At 37.9% G+C, this 20,192-nt stretch overlaps 1 protein-coding gene and 1 non-coding gene across 3 annotated transcripts in view; one reads left to right on the forward strand and one right to left on the reverse strand.

The window, feature by feature from the left end:
* Window positions 1-20,192, reverse strand: part of INTS4 (integrator complex subunit 4) — a 123,270-nt gene that overhangs the window by 97,640 nt on the left and 5,438 nt on the right. For both annotated transcript variants that reach the window (XM_007187586.2, XM_007187585.2), the window contains exons 3-4: window positions 18,837-19,031; window positions 3,842-3,959 (exon numbers count right to left, since the gene is read on the reverse strand). In XM_007187586.2, coding sequence (XP_007187648.1) covers window positions 3,842-3,959; window positions 18,837-19,031 — 313 coding nt within the window. The remainder of the gene's footprint in view (window positions 1-3,841; window positions 3,960-18,836; window positions 19,032-20,192) is intronic.
* Window positions 8,199-8,305, forward strand: LOC114238558 (U6 spliceosomal RNA). The gene has a single exon (XR_003623883.1). It is a non-coding gene; the product is annotated as a U6 spliceosomal RNA (small nuclear RNA).

Consider the following 20,192-nt stretch of genomic DNA (forward strand, 5'->3'; position numbering starts at 1 on the left):
AACAACACATTAAAAGGACCATACACCACGATCAAGTGGGATTTATCCCAGGCATGCAAGGATTCTTCAATATATGCAAATCAATCAATGTGATACACCATATTAACAAATTGAAGAATAAAAACCATGTGATCATCTCAATAGATGCAGAAAAAGCTTTTGATAAAATTCAACACCCATTTATGATAAAAACTCTCCAGAAAGTGGGCATAGAAGAAACCTACGTCAACATAATAAAGGCCATATACGACAAACCCACAGCAAACATCATTCTCAATGGTGAAAAACTGAAAGCATTCCCTCTAAGATCAGGAACGAGAGATGGATGTCCACTCTCACCACTATTATTCAACATAGTTTTGGAAGTCCTAGCCATGGCAATCAGAGAAGAAAAAGAAATAAAAGGAATCCAAATTGGAAAAGAAGAAGTAAAACTGTCACTGTTTGCAGATGACATGATACTATACATAGAGAATCCTAAAACTGCCACCAGAAAACTACTAGAGCTAATCAATGAACTTGGTAAAGTTGCAGGATACAAAATTAATGCACAGAAATCTCTTGCATTACTATACACTAATGATGAAAAATCTGAAAGAGAAATTATGGAAACATTCCCATTTACCATTGCAACAAAAAGAATAAAATACCTAGGAATAAACCTACCTAGGCAGACAAAAGACCTGTATGCAGAAAACTATAAGACACTGATGAAAGAAATCAAAGATGATACCAACAGATGGAGAGATATACCATGTTCTTGGATTGGAAGAATCAACATTGTGAAAATGACTATACTACCCAAAGCAATCTACAGATTCAATGCAATCCCTATCAAATTACCAAAGGCATTTTTTACGGAACTAGAACAAATCATCTTAAAATTTGTATGGAGACACAAAAGACCCCGAATAGCCAAAGCAGTCTTGAGGGAAAAAAACGAAGCTGGAAGAATCAGACTCCCTGACTTCAGACTATCCTACAAAGCGACAGTAATCAAGACAATATGGTACTGGCACAAAAACAGAAACATAGATCAATGGAACAAGATAGAAAGCCCAGAGAAACCCACGCACCTACGGTCATCTAATCTATGACAAAGGAGGCAAAGATATACAATGGAGAAAAGACAGTCTCTTCAATAAGTGGTGCTGGGGAAAGTGGACAGCTACATGTAAAAGAATGAAATTAGAACACCCCCTAACACCATACACAAAAATAAACTCAAAATGGATTAGAGACCTAAATGTAAGACTGGACACTATAAAACTCTTAGAGGAAAACATAGGAAGAACACTCTTTGACATAAATCACAGCAAGATCTTTTTTGATCCACCTCCTAGAGTAATGGAAATAAAAACAAAAATAAACAAATGGGACCTAATGAAAGTGCAAAGCTTTTGCACAGCAAAGGAAACCATAAACAAGACGAAAAGACAACCCTCAGAATAGGAGAAAATATTTGCAAACGAATCAATGGACAAAGGATTAATCTCCAAAATATATAACCAGCTCATTCAGCTCAATATTAAAGAAACAAACAACCCAATCCAAAAATGGGCAGAAGACCTAAATAGACATTTCTCCAAAGAAGACATGCAGACGGCCACGAAGCACATGAAAAGATGCTCAACATCACTAATTATTAGAGAAATGCAAATCAAAACTACAATGAGGTATCACCTCACTCCTGTTAGAATGGGCATCATCAGAAAATCTACAAACAACAAATGCTGGAGAGGGTGTGGAGAAAAGGGAACCCCCTCGCACTGTTGGTGGGAATGTAAATTGATATAGCCACTATGGAGAACAATATGCAAGTTCCTTAAAAAACTAAAAGTAAAATTACCATATGACCCAGCAATCCCACTACTGGGCATATACCCAGAGAAAACCGTAATTCAAAAAGACTCACGCACCCCAATGTTCACTGCAGCACTATTTACAATAGCCAGGTCATGGAAGCAACCTAAATGCCCATCGACAGACAAATGGATAAAGAAGTTGTGGTACATATACACAATGGAATATTACTCAGCCATAAAAAGGAACGAAATTGAGTCATTTGTTGAGACGTGGATGGATCTAGAGACTGTCATACAGAGTGAAGTAAATCAGAAAGAGAAAAACAAATACCGTATATTAACGCATGTATGTGGAAGCTAGAAAAATGGTACAGATGAACCAGGTTGCAGGGCAGAAGTTGAGACACAGACGTAGAGAACAAACGTATGGACACCAAGAGGGAATACTGCGGCGGGGTGGGGATGGTGGTGTGCTGAACTGGGCGATTGGGATTGACATGTATACAGTGATGTGTATAAAATTGATGACTGATTAAAAAAAAAAAAAAAAAAAGAATTACCAATCACAAAAAAAAAAAAATTGAATACAGGTAAAATTTAAAGTTGCTTCTAACAAAATAAAAAATTCTCAACTTCGGGCTTCCCTGGTGGCGCAGTGATTGACAATCTGCCTGCCAATGCAGGGGACACGGGCTCGAGCCCTGGTCTGGGAAGATCCCACGTGCTGCGTAGCAGCTGGGCCCGTGAGCCACAATTACTGAGCCTGCGCGTCTGGAGCCTGTGCTCCGCAACAAGAGAGGCTGTGATAGTGAGAGGCCCGCGCACCGTGATGAAGAGTGGCCCCCGCTTGCCACAACTAGAGAAAGCCCTCGCACAGAAACGAAGACCCAACACAGCCATAAATAAATATAAATAAATAAATAAATAAATAAACAAACACTTCGGCAGGATGTCACTCCATTTCTGACCTCCTCCGATGTCATTTAAAAATAAAAATAAAAAATTCTCAACTTCAACCCATGGGCCACTTATATTTGTTATCATTAAACAGTTGTACGATAAGTGAATTTAGATTGTCTCTTGAGTTCACTGGACCTTTATTACTCTCATAACCTCAAGTTGATAGACTAAATGTTGTCTAATATTTAAATAATCATATTTGTTTAAATATGTATACCCTAAAATGAAATAAAACTATTTTTTGAAACTACAAACAATTCAAACAAAACTATAGTACTTTCAGAAACAGCCACAAAGGATTTCATTTTATTTAATTTTAGAATAAATATCAAGGCAATGAGGCACTAACCCTATAAGAAAATCTTGTACATAAATAAAACTAGATAATCAAAAAAACAATTTTTTAAGGTAAAATAGTTTTCCTTTTCACCTAAACACTGAGAATAATTTTAGTGGGCATCAACAAGGAACAAACAGAAAAGGCAACAACATATGAGACTTGGGAGATGTTGCCTTTATAGGAAGTAAATTGTGGGTGATCCCATGACCAGGGCAGCACCTCCCACAGTTTCTGAGTTAGTAGGCACAGTCAACAAAACATCAACTCTGTCACATACTATGTAACCCTGAACAAGTTAGTTAACTTCTCTGAGCTTCAGTTTCCCAACCTATAAAATAGGGACAATAGTATCTATCTTATGTCATACGTAAACTACCTTAAGTATATGGCACTTAGTAGAGATCAATAAATGATAGCTATTAAGAGACAAACCTGTATTTTAACTCTAGTGTAAATATATGTACATGGTTTTATTGAATCATCCTCAAATTCCTTTTCAATAACCACCAACACAACAAAATTTTGTTCTACGTTGTATACAAAAGGAACTAAAGATTTCTGGTCTAATTATACAGCTTTTTTTTTTTTTTGTCTTTTTTTTTTGGCCACGCCGTGCAGCATATGGGGTCTTAGTTCCCCAACCAGGGATCAAACCCATGCCCCCTGCAGTGGCAGCTCAGTCCTAACCACGGGACAGCCAGGGAATTCCCTATACAGCTTTTAAATTGCAACTTACTTTCATTCTGCAGGATGTTAATGGCATCATCCATAATGCAGTCTGGTGAAAATCCTGCAGTCTTTGACAGTAAACCCAACAATGATGCAATTTTCAGTCTCACAGATGGATCATTCTCCTGAAACAAAAGAAGCTATTGTTACATTGATGCTCTACTCTCAGGAACATGGGAAACTAATATCTCAAAATAGAGTCAACAAGTATTCTTAAGCTTTATTTCTGAAAAATTAACTTTATATGCTTTGGGGGCAGAAAGTTTTTCTCAATCTGTATGTTACACCTAAATACTGCAAAGTGAATGGGAATATTTTATGCCTTCCTGATGTCATTAATGTCTAATGAGATGTGTGCTTTTGGGATTAAAAGTACCTTTCCTCCACTGTGCAGTCATATTAGACAAGAGTTGCAGCAACTTGGACCACCAACACTGCCAGCACTGGGCACTCAACATTGCTATCAGCACCACTGTTTTTGGAGCCCCCAGAAATTGGGTGCTGCAGCTACCACTGCTATCACCAGAAAGAAGTTTTCGTTCTACCTGTGTTTTTTTGAATCACCAGATCCTGATCAGAAGTCTGGGGCAGGTGATGGGACTTCCCAGGTGGTCCAGTGGTTAGGGCTCTGTGCTCCCAATGCAGGGGGCCCGGGTTCAATTCCTGGTCAGGGAACTAGATCCTGCATGATGCAACTAAAAATCCTGCATGCAGCAACAAAGATCCCGCGTGCCACAAGTAAGACCCAGTGAAGCCAAATAAATAAATAAATAAATAAATATTTTAAAGAAAATTCTGGGGCAGGTGAATCATTGTCTGGGTCTAGGTCCTGGGTCTGGGGCCCAGGGCAACAGGGACTAAGAAATGAGTTAGTGTGGCCCTTTTAGCTTCAATATCGGGAGGTGGTCTCTAATTTGCACCAAGATTCCTATGGTGAGAAATTTCCCCCAAAGACAGAAAGGAACTTGTCTCTTTGTTCATTACCATATCGCAAGTATGTAGCACAATATCTGGCACTAAGTAGACAGAAGTTCAATAAACATAGGTAAAATGAAAAAAAAAAAAAAACGTACCTTGCCAACGCTAAGATTAAGTAAGCATTTCTGTCCCAAGGACAAAATTACTTAAATGTATGCTCAAAAGATGAAGTGCCTTCTAGATGTGACCCCAGTTTCTAAGGAAGTAACTGGGCACAACAAGAAGGCCTGAAGCAGGAGAAGGGACAAAAGATATGCAGTCAGAAGACCCTGAATCCTGGCACACCACTTACCATACGTTCAACCTTGGGAAAGTCATTTTCTTGGGAACTTAAGCTGTGGAGTGCAGCAGAAGGAGAAAGGGCTTTGAAATTGGCCAGATTGAGATGTGAAGCCTGGACTCACTATGTAATAGCTATATGTCTTGACCAGGCTAATTAACTTCTTAAGCCTCATCTGTGAAATGGGGCTAATAACCTCAAACGGCTACTGAGAGGAAAACAACTCACACAGAAATGGGCATACAGAAGGCAACCAAGTATTAATGCCCTTCCTTCCTTCCTCTCTGACCATCAGTCCTTTCATGTGGAGGGTAATAAAACCTGAACTGAATCCCTATGGATATGGTACTCCGATAGGTACCATAAAGAGCAAATAAAAAACACGTGAAAAATAAGGATGCAATCACCAAGCCCAGAATATGGGAAATTCCACAGGGTAAAATGCCTGGTTTTTAAACAATAAATAGCATGGGAAAGAAAAGGTGGTGGTGGGCTTCCCTGGTGGCGCAGTGGTTGAGAATCTGCCTGCCAATGCAGGGGACATGGGTTCGATCTCTGGTCTGGGAAGATCCCACATGCCACAGAGCAACTAGGCCCGTGAGCCACGACTACTGAGCCTGCGCATCTGGAGCCTGTGCTCCGCAACAAGAGAGGCCACGATAGTGAGAGGCCCGTGCACTGCGATGAAGAGTGGCCCCCGCTTGCCGCAACCAGAGAAAGCCCTCGCACAGAAACGAAGACCCAACACAGCCAAAAAATAATTAAATAAATAAATAATTTTTTAAAAAATTAAAGAAAAGGTGGGGGCGGGAGGGAATGCTATAGATTAAAAGAAACTGAAAAGGACAGCTAAACTAACCAAATGCAATGTGTGAATCCTGCTCAAACAAACCAACTGTAAAAAGACTTTAAGACAATCAGCGAAAACTGAACATGGACTAGGTATTATATACACTATTAAGGACTATTGTTAAGTGTCATTTTTTTTAAGTCCTAAAAAAACTCCTAATTTGTTAAACATAGATAATTGTTTATAGGTAAAATGATATGTTGCCTGGGATTTGCCCCACCCCCAAAAAAGTAGGGGAATGCACCAAACAAGAACAGCAAAATGTTGATAATTGTTGAAGCTGGATGAGGAACACTGGAAGGCTCATATTATTTTCTCTCCTTTTGTGTATGTTTGTAAATTTACAAAAAAAAAAGTTAACGTTTTAGAAAAATCACATGAAAGTACTTATTCTATCTAAAATGGAAATTAATTTACTCATTCAACAAACATTCAAGGAGTACCTACTATGTGCCGAGCATCATTCTAGCTGCTGGGGATACAACGGTGAATAAAACAGAAGCAATCCCTGCTCTCATAGCGCTTATATTCAAGTGGATAAGACTGGCCAAAGAGGGAATCCTCTGGTGGTCCAGTGGTTAGGACTTGGTGTTTTCACTGCCATGGGCCCAGGTTCAATCCCTGGTTGGGGAACTATGATCGTGCAAGCCGTGTGGCTTGGCCAAAAAGAATAAAAAATTAAAAAATAAAGACTGGCAAAAGAAAATATGTAATTTCAGATGGTAAGCATTCTGAAGAAAAACGACATGTGTAAGAGGTTAAAGAGTAATGTGGAGAGGCTATTATAGACAGGACAGTGAGGAAAGTCCACTCTAAGGATATGACTTTTGAGCGGATACTTAACTGAGTGAGTCAGAGAGCAATAGGAAGTTTTAGGGAAGCAGCATTCCAGGCAGAAGAATGTCGCAAACCCAGAATATGGAAGATTCTAAAATGCTGCATTTAAGAATGCATACATATCTGTTACAGTGATTCTCTTCAGAGTAATCTCTGGAGAGTGTGTTTTGTTTTCTAACTTTTTTATTTGCAGAGGCAAGTCTCATTCTTTATTTTATACACTTCTATACTGCTTGAATTTGTTACAATAAATGCTACAGTTGGGGTTTTTAAAAGAATGTTAAATTTAAAACGCCACACAAACATTCATAACCATTCAAAAGCTTCCAGTTTCCTATGGAAAGAAGCCTGAGGTGCTGAGCACGCCACAACAGCCTGCCAAGACTGTCCCGTATGTCAGCTCCCACAATTCCCCAGCAGTGATGCCATGAGGCTTCAAGCTTCTGTACTTCTGCTCAGATTGCTCCTCTGCCTAAATTGCTCTCCCTGCCTCCCACAGCCACTCCCTCCTGCCCCTCAGGTGTCAGCAACCCCAGGAAGTTTGTCTCTGATGCCTGAACTGGACAAGAGTGCCCTTCCCCTTGGACCACCCAAGCAGCCTGGTGCAACCCTTTATCATGCCCCTCACCAGTGCACTGTAATTATCACAGTGTATTATGTGATTGTGTCTGTTTCCCCAACCAACCTGTGAGCTGCTAAAGTGACAAGCAGAATGCCCAGAAAGCACTTCGTACATTCTGATAAAAATAAAAGGAAAGTATAGTTAAAGGAAAAGCCAAGTGTCCTACTTAATTCACTCGGTGAATTAAATAATTCATCCATCATCTGTTCAACAGGAATTCCTGAGTACTTACAAGGAGCCACTGTGTTTGGCCATGGGGATACACTGCCCTCATCGAACTTTAGGTTTTAATGGGCAAGGCAGACAGTTGTCAAGTAACGTCCAAATACATAATTACAAAGTTGTACTGTAAAGGAAAAGTACAGAGTTCCCTGAAAGCATATAATATAACAAACACAGACTTTAATTTGAGGCAGAGAGAAAAGAATAAATGAATGCTCTCAGTCATGAAAGAACACCACAGCTTCCAGAACTGAAAAAGGGGGCAATGTGGCTAAAATGTAGACTACCATGAAATGCGGCTACAGAGGCAAGCAGGTGCCACAACTTTCTGAGAATTATGGCAAGTGCCTCTGATAGTGCCCAGAATGTAGCAGGAATTCAATACATATTTGTTCACTGTTGAATAAACAAATGAATAGTATTTGTCCTAAGAACAATAAAAATCCTTTGAAAAACTACAACGAGGAGAGTGACATAAACAGATTCAAATTTTTGAAATACCAAACCAGCCTCAATATAATGATTGGATTGGAAGGGGCAAAAGTAGCCAGAGAGACAAATTAAGAGTAATCGCAGTGCTCACTTTGGCAGCACATATACTAAAACTGGGACAAAAGAGAGAAAATTTGCATGGCTCCCACACAAGGATGGCACACAAATTCATGAAGCATTCCATATTTCTGAAAAAAAATTTAATCCTTTGAGCGGCAAAAAATAAAAAAAGGAGTATTTGATTAAAAAAATTATAGAACAGCAAAAGAATTTGAATGGTTCCAAAGAATTATTCATCCTTCCATTCCTTCTTTTAATAAATTAAATAAAAATTAATACGCGGAAAAAAATAGTCCAGCAAAAGACAATGGCAAGACTCCCACTTACATTAGGGGCAGGTAATACAGAACAACCTTCCCGCTAAGGAAAACTAGACTAGTACTATGGATGCCAAAAAAGAAAAACATATGTGTGTGTACATGCATGTAATACACATGCACATATACAAGTGTGTACATGTATATACACATACGTATGTATACATGTATGTGTATATGTGCATATATACTTGTGTGTGTATTTGAAGATATTTGAAAGAAAAAAGATAAATAAGAATTAAAGAATCAGGATCATGCAAGGAAGGTCACAGACCCAAGAAGGTTCTCCAAAGCAGTTTGGGCTGCTTTTTCTGGAGACGTCTGTCAACTGTGGGAGGTGAGGGGATAGATATATAAGAGGCAAAGTAAGCAGTGCTTCCAACAGCCAGGTAAGGGTAAGGGCACAATGGCTAGTGTATAAGGCTGAGAGTAGGAGAATGAGCAGGGGTAGCCTAATAAACCCGATCACTTTGGATTAGGATCCCCAAATGCTACAATAATATAAGTGAGAATAAAATAAAAATACATAGACTTTGGTAGAGACTGCAGCTCATCTTTGAATCACCTCAATTCCTAAAACAAGAATAAGGTCTTCCTGGATGAATAGACAGAAACAAATCCTCTCTGGACAAAAATTAAGTCATCCTAAGCCTCAAATTATTTTTACAAACAATTTTAGAAATACACTGCCTAATACAATAAGAAAAAAGGCATACTAGGGGATCAGATGACATGAATAAAAATGATAAGACATAGCCACAGGCACTCCATTTACTGAAGTAATCAGACACAGACTTTAACTCTGCTTAGTATGTTCAAAGAGATAAAAGTCAAAATTGGGAATTCACCAGAGAACTAAAACTTTTTTTAAAAAAGAAAATTATAGAAATGATAAAAAGCAATAAATGAAATTAAGAAACAACAGATAGGTTTAAGAGCAGATTAGACAAGGTCAAGACAGAATTAGTGAACTGGAAGACAGGTCCAGAATTAAGCACCAAAAGACAAAAGAAAGAAAATTCAGAAAAGAAGGTAATAGGATAAAATGAGATGGTTATCATACATATAATTGGAGCCCCAAAAGGAGAGGAGGAAGAGAATAAGAGAAAAGCAAAATCTGAAGAAATAATGGCCAAGAACCTTTCTGATTAGAACTACAAAGCCACATATAATAAAACAAACGCTATGAACCCTAAGTAGGATAAATGAAAAGAAATCCACATTTAGGCACATGACAGAAAAATTGCTGAAAACCATAAGAAGCAAAAACTCCTAAAAGCAGACAAAGAAAAAGAAGACAGATTACTCTTCAAAGGGATAAATAATGACTGACATGTGACTTCTCAATGGAAACAATACAATGATATATTTAAAGTACTAAAAACGAACAAACAAATAAAGAAAAACAGCCAATCTAAAATTCTACACACAGCAAAAACATCCTTCAAGAAGGGAGGTAGGGGCTTCCCTGGTGGCACAGTGGTTAAGAATCCACCTGCCAATGCAGGGGACACTGGTTCAAGCCCTGGTCCAGGAAGATCCCACATGCCGTGGAGCAACTAAGCCCGTGCACCACAACTACTGAGCCTGTGCTCTAGAGCCTGCGAGCCACAACTACTGAAGCCCGAGCGCCTAGAGCCCGTGTTCCACAACAAGAGAAGCCACCGCAATAAGAGGCCCGTGCACCACAATGAAGAGTAGCCCCCACTCGCCGCAACTAGAGAAAAACCTATGCACAGCAACAAAGACCCAAAGCAGCCAAAAATAAATAAAATAAAATAATTTTTTTTAAAATAAAGAAGGGACATAAAGGGAATTCCCTGGCAGTCCAGTGGTTAGGACTCAGCACTTTCACTGCTGTGGCCCAGGTTCAGTGGCTGGTTGGGGAACTAAGATCCCACAAACCATGCAGCATGGCCAAAAAAAAAAAAGAATGGACGTAAAACTTAAAACTTTTCCATACAAACAAACACAAAGAATTTGTCACTGAGTGCCACCAGTAAACTCACAATAAATGGAAATATCAGAGGGTATTCTTCAGCCAAAAGGAAAATAATCCCAGGTGAATAAATAGTCACAGATACAAGAAGGAAAGAAAAGCAATGATAAATACATGTGGGTAAATGATAAATACATAGGTAAACCTAAATGAATATTGCCTGTAGAAAATAACAATGTCTTCCAGAGTGAAAAATGGAGAATTAAAACATAAAATTGCATTCACACATGTAAGTCAGGAAGGTGGATAAATGAAGTTAAAGTCCTTGCATTGTTCAAAATAGAAACTGTACCATTTAACACTTTGATCAGTCGAGAATTCATGTAATATCTAGGTTAAACAGTAAAAGAAGTGTAAAAGAATGTATAACTCCCAAGCTAATAAAAAAGGGGTGGAGGAGAGAATTTTTTAAAAAGAGTCAATGCAAAGGATGGCAAGAAATGAGAGAAAAGAAAAGAACACTGAGCAGGTAAGACAAATAGAAGGCATTTAATAAGAGGGTAGATTTAAACCAGCATATATCAATAAACACATTAAATGTAATGAACTAAATGCTCCAGTTGAAAACCAAACACTGTCAAGTGAAATTTTTAAAAAACTAACTACATGTTTTTTACATGGGTCATAAAGTAAAGTTATAAAAAAGATGAAAATAAAAAGTAGAAATAGGTATACCATGAAAACCTTATCAAGAGATAGTTGGTATCATAATATTAATATCAGACAAAGCCATTATATGCTGATATGATTATTTGTAAAGAAACCAAAATCTACACATAATTTATTAAAATTGTTAAATGAGCCTAGCAAGGTTGTTAGATATAGTATTTAATAAACAAAAATCAATTCCATTTCTGAATATCCACTATGTATTGTTAGAAAATAAAATTTTTTAAACATATCATTTACAATAACACAATATTAACTATCTAGGAATAACTAACAAAAAGATGTACAAAAGGACTTCCCTGGTGATGCAGTGGTTAAGAATCTGCCTGCCAATGCAGGGGACACGGGTTCGAGCCCTGGTCCGGCTCAAAATTTATATAGAAATTAAAAGACCAAGAACAATTAATATATTCTTAAAGAAGAGCAAGGTGGGAGAAGTTGTCCTACCAGATGTCAAGATTTATTATAATGCTATGCTAAGACAGCATGGTATTGGCATAAGAATAGACAAATAGACCAGTAGAATAGACAGCCCTGAAACATACCACCCATAAACAGACACTTAATTTACCACAAAGGTGGTACTGCAAAACAATGGGGAAAGGACATTCTTTTCAATAAATGGTGCTGGGACATTTGGACTTCCATACACCAAAGCATCACACACACAAATCAATTCCATGTATGAAAAACAAATAATAAGCTTCTAGTAATAATGTAGCAAAATGTCTTAATGAACTAGGGTAGGCAAACCCTTCTTATATCAATCAAACAAGAAAAGCACAAAATATAACTGAAAAGACTGTCAAATTGGGTTACATTAAGAACTTATTTTCATCAAAATACAACATTAAGGGACTAAAAAGGGAGAAGATATTTGTAACATGTATAACCAAAGAACTTGTACCCAGAATATAAAGAATTCCCACAAAGCAATAAGGGAAAAAAAAAAAATTTGTAAAAATAGGCAAGAGACATAAATAGGTATTACCCAAAAGAATATCAAGTTAAACATATTAAAGTTGCTCCCCTTTATAGTAATCTAAGGAATGCAAATTAAAGCCACAGTGACTACACATCCACAGGAATTGTCAAAATGAAGAAAATCAATTCCAGCTATTGGAAAGTATGTGGAACAACTGGAACTCTCACACAGTGCTAATACGAGTGTAAATTGGTATTACCACTTTGGAAAACAGTTGGCTCAGTAATTCCACTCCAGGGTATATACTACACAGAAATGCAAGCCATGGACACCAAGAAACTTGTACAAAAATGTTTGTGGCAATATTTCTTATAATAGCTAAAAACTGGAAACAGTCTAAATGTCCATCAATAATAGAATGAATAAATAAATTATGGTATATTCATACAATGAAATCTTATACTGTAGTAAAAATGAATGAACTACAGCTACAGTTAACAATATAGATAAATCTCACAGAATTCTGAGCAAAAGTCACACATAAAGATACATACAGAGAGGGAGGGAGGGAGGGAGGAAAGAAGGAAGGAAGGAAAGGAGTGTTTTTTTTTACCAAATAAATCTGTATTTAGTACAAGTTTAAATGGTAAAAAATTTTTTAAAAGGCAGTTTTTACCCCGAAAGTCAGGAGAGTAGTGGTTATCTTTGGGAAAAGGGGGAGAAATAATTAGAAGGAGTTTTGAGGGGGCCTATGGGAGGCTGATTATATTCCATTTCTTGACCTGGATGGTAGTCACATACTGTGTTCATGTTGATCAATAGGCTATATGAGGTTTTTCTACGTATTCTTTACATGTTATATTTCATAATAAAGCTTAAAAATATGATAGTTGGGACTTCCCTGGTGGTCCAGTGGTTGAGACTCTGCACTTCCACTGCAGGGGGTGCAGGTTCGACCCCTGGTTGGGGAACTAAGATCCTGATGCTGTGTGGTGCAGCCAAAAAATTAAAAAATAATAATAATAAATTAAAAATATGACAGTTGTTTATATTACTGAAGTAATGGAAACAGAGAGGTAGATGGACTTAAGAGATATTTAGAAGGTAAAATCAACATGAGTTGGTGAGGAAGGGAATATGGAAAGAGGAAAGGGTGAGGGTTATATATAGGATCCTTCTTGGGTTTCTGATTTAAGGGTCTATATTGTTGGTGGTACATTTCTTGCTATAAGGTAGACTGGAGAATGAAGGGAGATACCAAATGCAGTTTTGAACACAAATAAAAGCCAATTCTTTACGGACTTCAAATCATTAAAATAACATCATCAAATCAAGTAATTGTCTTTCAGAGACAATAGATTAGTCAAATACCCTAATTCTGCAGTGAAAGAGGACAGAAAAGATACATAGCCTTTCAATGGTCTGGAATGGAGTCACAGACCTCCAAACACAAGGGAGCAGCAGAGAAAACAGAAGTACTAAGTCTAGCAGATAAGAGGAAGGCAAGGAGGCAAGAGAGTATCTGACCTAGTAACATTCTTTCTTCATCTAGGTACTTCACTCAAGTTCTTCTACTTTCTGAAATTATCCCCTGGTACCCTTCATGCCTAAGCTTAAAACTGCCTCGGGGGAAGGCCTCTCTAATAACTGCTCTTCTCACTATTAAAATTGTCCTTGTTCAGGCTTTCCTCATCTTGCTGTAGACTTATCAGTCTCCTAGTTGGTCACACTAACTCCCGTCTTGCCCTCATTCAGTTCCTCCATCCTCCATACCGCCCCCCAGAGTGACATGTCTAAAACAAAAACCCCCAAGGTAGAATACAAGAACCTTCCATTAGACAAGATTTCTAGTCTAATCTCTTAAAGAGTTCTCAATCTAAAATCTACACCAGGGACTTCCCTGGTGGCGCAGTGGTTAAGAATCCGCCTGCCAATGCAGGAGACACGGGTTCGAGCCCTGGTTCGGGAAGATCCCACATGCCACGGAGCAACTAAGCCCGTGTGCCACAACTACTGAGCCTGAGCTCTAGAGCCCACAAGCCACAACTACTGAGCCCAAATGGCACAACTACTGAAGCCCGTGGGCCTAGAGCCCATGCTCTGCAACCAGAGAAGCCACCGCAATGAAGAGTAGCCCCCGCTCGCTGCAACTAGGGAAAGCCCACACACAGCAACAAAGACCCAACGCAGCCAAAAATAATTAATTAATTAATTTAAAAAATAATAAAATAAAATAAAATCTACACCAGCCAAACTACCTGTATTTCTTCTAACGTGACAAGTTATTTCACATCTCAATGCCTTTGCTCACAATTGCTCCTTCTTTCTAAAACGTCTTTCCTCCTACTTTCCAACTGCCCAAAATCTGATTAAGATTCATCTCAAGCATCACTACTCTATAATGCTCTTCTAGGCCCATGCTCCCAAGTAAAACTGATTACCCTCTTCTTTAAAGTTATATCATAACCTGTCTCAGATTTCATAGCACCTATAATATTGTATTATTATCCATTTTTTGTTTAATCTACCCAACTAGACTCAGATCAGGGATCATATATTAATCTCTGTATCATCAACATGAAGCACAAGGCCTGGCATAGAATTAGTATTCAGGGGCTTCCCTGGTGGCGCAGTGGTTAACAATCTGCCTGCCAATGCAGGGGACAAGGGTTCGAGCCCTGGTCTGGGAAGATCCCACATGCCGCGGAGCAACTGGGCCCGTGAGCCACAACTACTGAGCCTGCGTGTCTGGAGCCTGTGCTCCGCAAGAAAAGAGGCCGTGACAGTGAAAGGCCCGCGCACGGCGATGAAGAGTGGCCCCCGCTTGCTGCAACTAGAGAAAGCCCTCGCAAAGAAACGAAGACCCAACACAGCCAAAAATAAATAAATAAATAAATTAAAAAAAAAAAAAAAAAAAAAGAATTAGTATTCAGAACACTTAGAGTGAATGAAAAAAATAAATAAATGAATAACTCAAGCCCTTACCATCTATATATCACATATATTATTTGATCTACCAACTATACTACTGGCCCTTAAAGGACAAAGAACATGTCTCACAGTTCTTCAACATCCTCCACAGCAACTAACACAGTAGTATAAGTGAAGAACCCCTCATGTGAAATATAACAAGTTCAACTACAGAAAACCTTGGATAAGAAAAGTAGAAGCCAAAGTAGTTATCTACTAAAATACAAGATACCACATTTCCGGATAAAATAGAAGAAAGAATAAAAAAACACTATGGTCATCAATCGAGAACTCGACCCATTTGCCATCCCTCCTCCTTTCCTTTGGGGCTAGAATCTGCTAGACTAATGCACGCAGCATGGCCTGGTTAAAGAGCTTGGGGTCTGACATCAGAATGCCTGAGTCCAATTTTTCTTTTAGACATGGTAACGGTATTGTGATTATGCTTTTAAAAAGAGTCTTTATTGTTTAGAGATATAAACTGAAATTTATGAATAAAATGATACGATGCCAGGAATTTGTTTCACAAGAATCCGGTAGAGGGTGAGAGTGGAGGAAATGGAAGTGGACAGTAGGAGTGAGGGTGGGAATAAAACAAATTTGGACATAAAATGATAATTGTTGAAGCTGGGTAATGAGTACATGGGAATTAAACAATTCTCTCTAATTGTATATATATTTGAAATGTTCCATAACAAAAAGTTGAAAACAAAATTCCATACAGTCCAGCAATTCCACCCCTGGGTATTTATCAGAAGAAAATGAAAATACTAATTCCAAAAGATATACGCACCCCTATGTTTGTTGCAGCATTATCACAGCCAAGATTCGGAAGCAACGTTAAGTGCCCATAAATAAATGTATGGATAAAGAAGACGTGATTCATATACACAATGGAATATTACTCAGCCATAAAAAAAGAATGAAACCTTGCTATTTGCGACAACATGGATGGACCGAGAGGGTATTATGCTAAGTGAAATAAGTCAGAGAAAGACAAACACCGTATGATTTCACTTACATGTGAAATCAACAAAACAAAACAAATGAATAAACACAACAAAACAGAAAGAGAGTCATAGATATCGAGATACACAGGTGTTTGCCAGAGGGGAAGGGGTTGGGGGGGAGGAGAGAAATAGGTGAGGAAGATTAAGCGATACAAACTTCCAGTTGCAAAATAAATGAGTCATGGGTATGAAAAGTACAGGGTGGGGAATATAGTCAATAACTATTTAATATTTTGTATGGTGACAGATCATAACTCAACTTATTGTGGTGATCATTTGAAATGTATAGAAATACTGAATCACTATACTGTGTAACAGGAACTAACATAGTGTTGTAGGTCAGTTATAGTTTAAAAACAAACCCATAGAAAAGGAGATCAGATCTGTGGTTACCAGAGGCAGAGGTGGGGGGAGGGGAACTGGATGAAGGCAGTCAAAAGGTACAAACTTCCAGTTATAAGATAAATAAGTACTAGGGATGTAACATACAACATGATAAATATAATTAACACTGCTGTATGTTATATATTAAAAGTTGTTAAGAGAGTAAATCCTAAGAGTTCTCAACACAAGGGAAAAATTTTTTTTTCTATTTCTTTAATTTTGGATCTGTATGAGATGACGGATGTTCACTAAACTTACTGTGGTCATCATTTCATGATGTATGTAAGTCAAATCATTATGTCGCAACTTTAAACTTATACAGTGCTGTATGTCTATTATATCTCAATAAAACTGGAAGGAAAAAAAAATCCCATATTGCTCAAGAGGAGCTTATATCCTAGTACAGGGAAATGGGCAGGAACAAAATAAATGAGAAAATTATATACAATATTAGAAAATGGTAAGTGCTACAGAGAAAACAAAATCAAGGAAGGGGCTAGAAAGTGCTGGAGTGGGATACAGAGTTTCAAACAGAGGGATAAAGGAAGGCCTTAATGAAAAAGTAACATTTGAGCAAAGACTTGAATGAAGTGTGGGAAATACACATATGAACATCTGAGGGAAGTGTTCCAGGCAGAAGGAAGCATAAGTGGAAAGACTCTGAGGAAAGAATATACTTGACAGAGAAAATGGCAGACCAGATCACAGGGCAGTGGCTGAGGTAACAACATGTGAAAAGACACTGATTTCTGAAAACATACAAAGTCTTTGGAAAACTGCAAGCATTCTGATTAAGCTAGAACATTATATATGTAAAGAAAGACTAAAGGGAAAAAGATAGGAAGCAAGGTGGACTTCAAGACATATGCATCCTGACCGATGCAAATATGAAGTACAAATCATCACCTATAAAGTATTCTTAAAATTCTCAAAAATATGCTTACCTGGGATCTAACGAAGTCTATAGATCTAACTTTCAGTTCACAGTAAATAAAGGAGATAGAGGAGCAAGTTAACCAAAAAGTAAATAAATTCAGAAAACAAGGCATTTTACAAAACAACTGACCAAATTTCTTTAACAGGTCAATGTCACCAAAATAATAAAAATTGTTCTAGATTTTCAAAAAAGCAAATGCCATGTGTGGAGACAGTTTGCATTTCGATTTGAACAAATCAACTATAACAAGATATTTGGGGAACAACTAGAGAAATTTGAATATGGACTATTTGTTAGATGACGTTAAGGAGCAATTTAATTTTACTTGAGGTGGTGAGATGGTTATATTTTTTAAGTGTCCCTTTTTAAGAGGTATTTACTGAACTATTTAGGGAAAAATATTATGATACTTTAAAAAAACTTCAGGAAAACAAATTGAGCAAATCTGACAAAATATTAATAACTATTTAATCCCAAAGATGGGTATTTGGCAGTTCATACAGTATTCTCTACTTTTCTATAAGCTCAGTAATTTTCATACTAAAGTTTAAAATTCGAAGTCATCTATGATTTAAATATTTGAAAATTATTTCTTCTTTTACTTCAGATCTTACTTACAAATAAAAACTGAAAAATAAACGCATTTTGCAAATTTCATTTTCTGCTTAAAATATTTCCTGTATTTAACTATGCATGAACTGATGTTTTTTTCTAACCCATGAAAATAGAGAAATAAAATGCCACTTAGCTAAAAAACAGTTAAAAATTTAAAAATGGCTATTGCAGTTAGATATGAGGGCCTTGAATTAAAGCAGTAACAGCAGGATGAGAGGACTGTATGCCAGAGACAAATCTGGTTACAGAAGGGTCATGGTTGAAGTTAACTCCTCCTTTGTGCTCCAATGCACTCTCTCAGTACTCTGAGCAATTTGATGCATTTTATCTTCACATCTGTTTCCATCTAGATACTGTAAGCTTCTTTTTTTTTTTCCTTTTTTTTTGGCGGGGGGACTGCATTGGGTTTTCGTTGCTGCCTGTGGGCTTTCTCTAGTTGCCGCAAGTGGGGGCTACTCTTCATTGCGGTGCGCGGGCTTCTCAATGCAGTGGCTTCCCTTGCTGTGGAGCACAGGCTCCAGGTGTGCGGGCTTCAGTAGCTGTGGTGCACGGGCTTAGTTGCTCCACAGCATGTGGGATCTTCCTGGACCAGGGCTGGAACCCGTGTCCCCACTCTGCCACCAGGGAAGCCCCTGTAAGCTTCTGATGATAGGATCTTTTTGGATCTTTTTTATCTCTGTATCCACAGTGCCTAGCACATGGAAGACACTCAGTGAAAGACTGCTGAATGAACATTATTATTTATTTTGCATATTAACCCATTCTGCAGACACATGATACAACTCTTATACACACTCCCATACACACTCCCATCAGGTCCTCAAGACATTCTTACCTTGTAATAATGTTCCAAGAGAATCCTGACTACTCCCTCCACACTTTCTGCCTCCACAGGCTTCCTGGCAAACTGAAGTAGGTACTGCAAAGCATCTGCTGGGGAGGTAGCCTTACACAGATCTATGTGGAGTGCTGCAGATTTACTTGGTTTTGTCAGTCGGAGTTTCTTAGTAGCAATTTCCTCCTGCTGTTGCTGCAAGAGGGTAGAAAAGATAAAACATGAAAACTTGACTGAAAACAGAAAGTTTGCAAATTTAACTTTACCTTGTTTGATGGAAATAATTTTTCCTATACCAAAATAATGTATTTACGTAACAGACCCAGCCTAAACAAAGAGCAGTGTTATGAACTGGGAAAGGAGCCAACTGGAGACAAAGCTATGAGTCCCAATTTTGCTTTTCACTAGCTCCTACAGTTTTGGGCAAGTTATTTAACTTCTCTAAGTCTCAGTTTCTTTCTCTGTAAAGCAGGTCCACGAATATTTTGTTCTGCCTTTCTCTTAGGATTATTGTAGCTTTAGGGTTAAGAGGACAACAAAGGATCTGCTCCACTCCTTATTAGAAAAGAAATCTCAATTCGACAAATACATTCAGACTGTGCTGAGGCACTTACTAGGCTCACCTTGCCTCCTAAGAAAACTAGAACTGATGGGAATGGTCTGCAGCTTACACTGAGGAAAAAAATCTTCCTCTCATAACAGATGACTATTTTCACCCAAATCATTCTACCTTTATTAGACGGATGGTCAGTGTAGGAAAAAAATACATTGCCATATGCCTAGCAAACTGCAGCTACTTAACAAATATTTACTGAATGATTGATTTGGAATTTAGAAGTTGTCTCTGATTCCAACTCTGCTGCTCTATTCTAAGTACGTCATGATTCACATTTTTATCATCTGTAAAACAGAAATGATGACCTACCACTAGTCTATCTCAATCAGGGATCCTCATCTGAACCACAGAACACACAAAATTAGCTGAGTAACTATTTTCTCAATTTTCCCAAGGATGGTGCATAACTAGAACTATTCTAGATGCATCTGTTACATATGATGAGTGCCAAAAAGTTCATGTAAAAGGGAACCTGTTACTCCAGGGCTTATGCAAGGCCCTGGTGTGTAGATATACAGAGGATCAAAACAGAAGATAAAAGTTGTAATCAATAGTAATCATCAGAAAACTACTAGAGCTAATCAATGAATTTGGTAAAGTCGTAGGATACAAAATTAATGCACAGAAATCACTTGCATTCCTATACACTAAAAACGAAAGATCAGAAAGAGAAATTAAGGAAACAATCCCATTCACCATTGCAATAAAAAGAATAAAATACCTAGGAATAAACCTACATA

The sequence above is a fragment of the Balaenoptera acutorostrata genome, chromosome 9 (genome assembly GCF_949987535.1).
Source record: "Balaenoptera acutorostrata chromosome 9, mBalAcu1.1, whole genome shotgun sequence".
NCBI lineage: Eukaryota > Metazoa > Chordata > Mammalia > Artiodactyla > Balaenopteridae > Balaenoptera > Balaenoptera acutorostrata.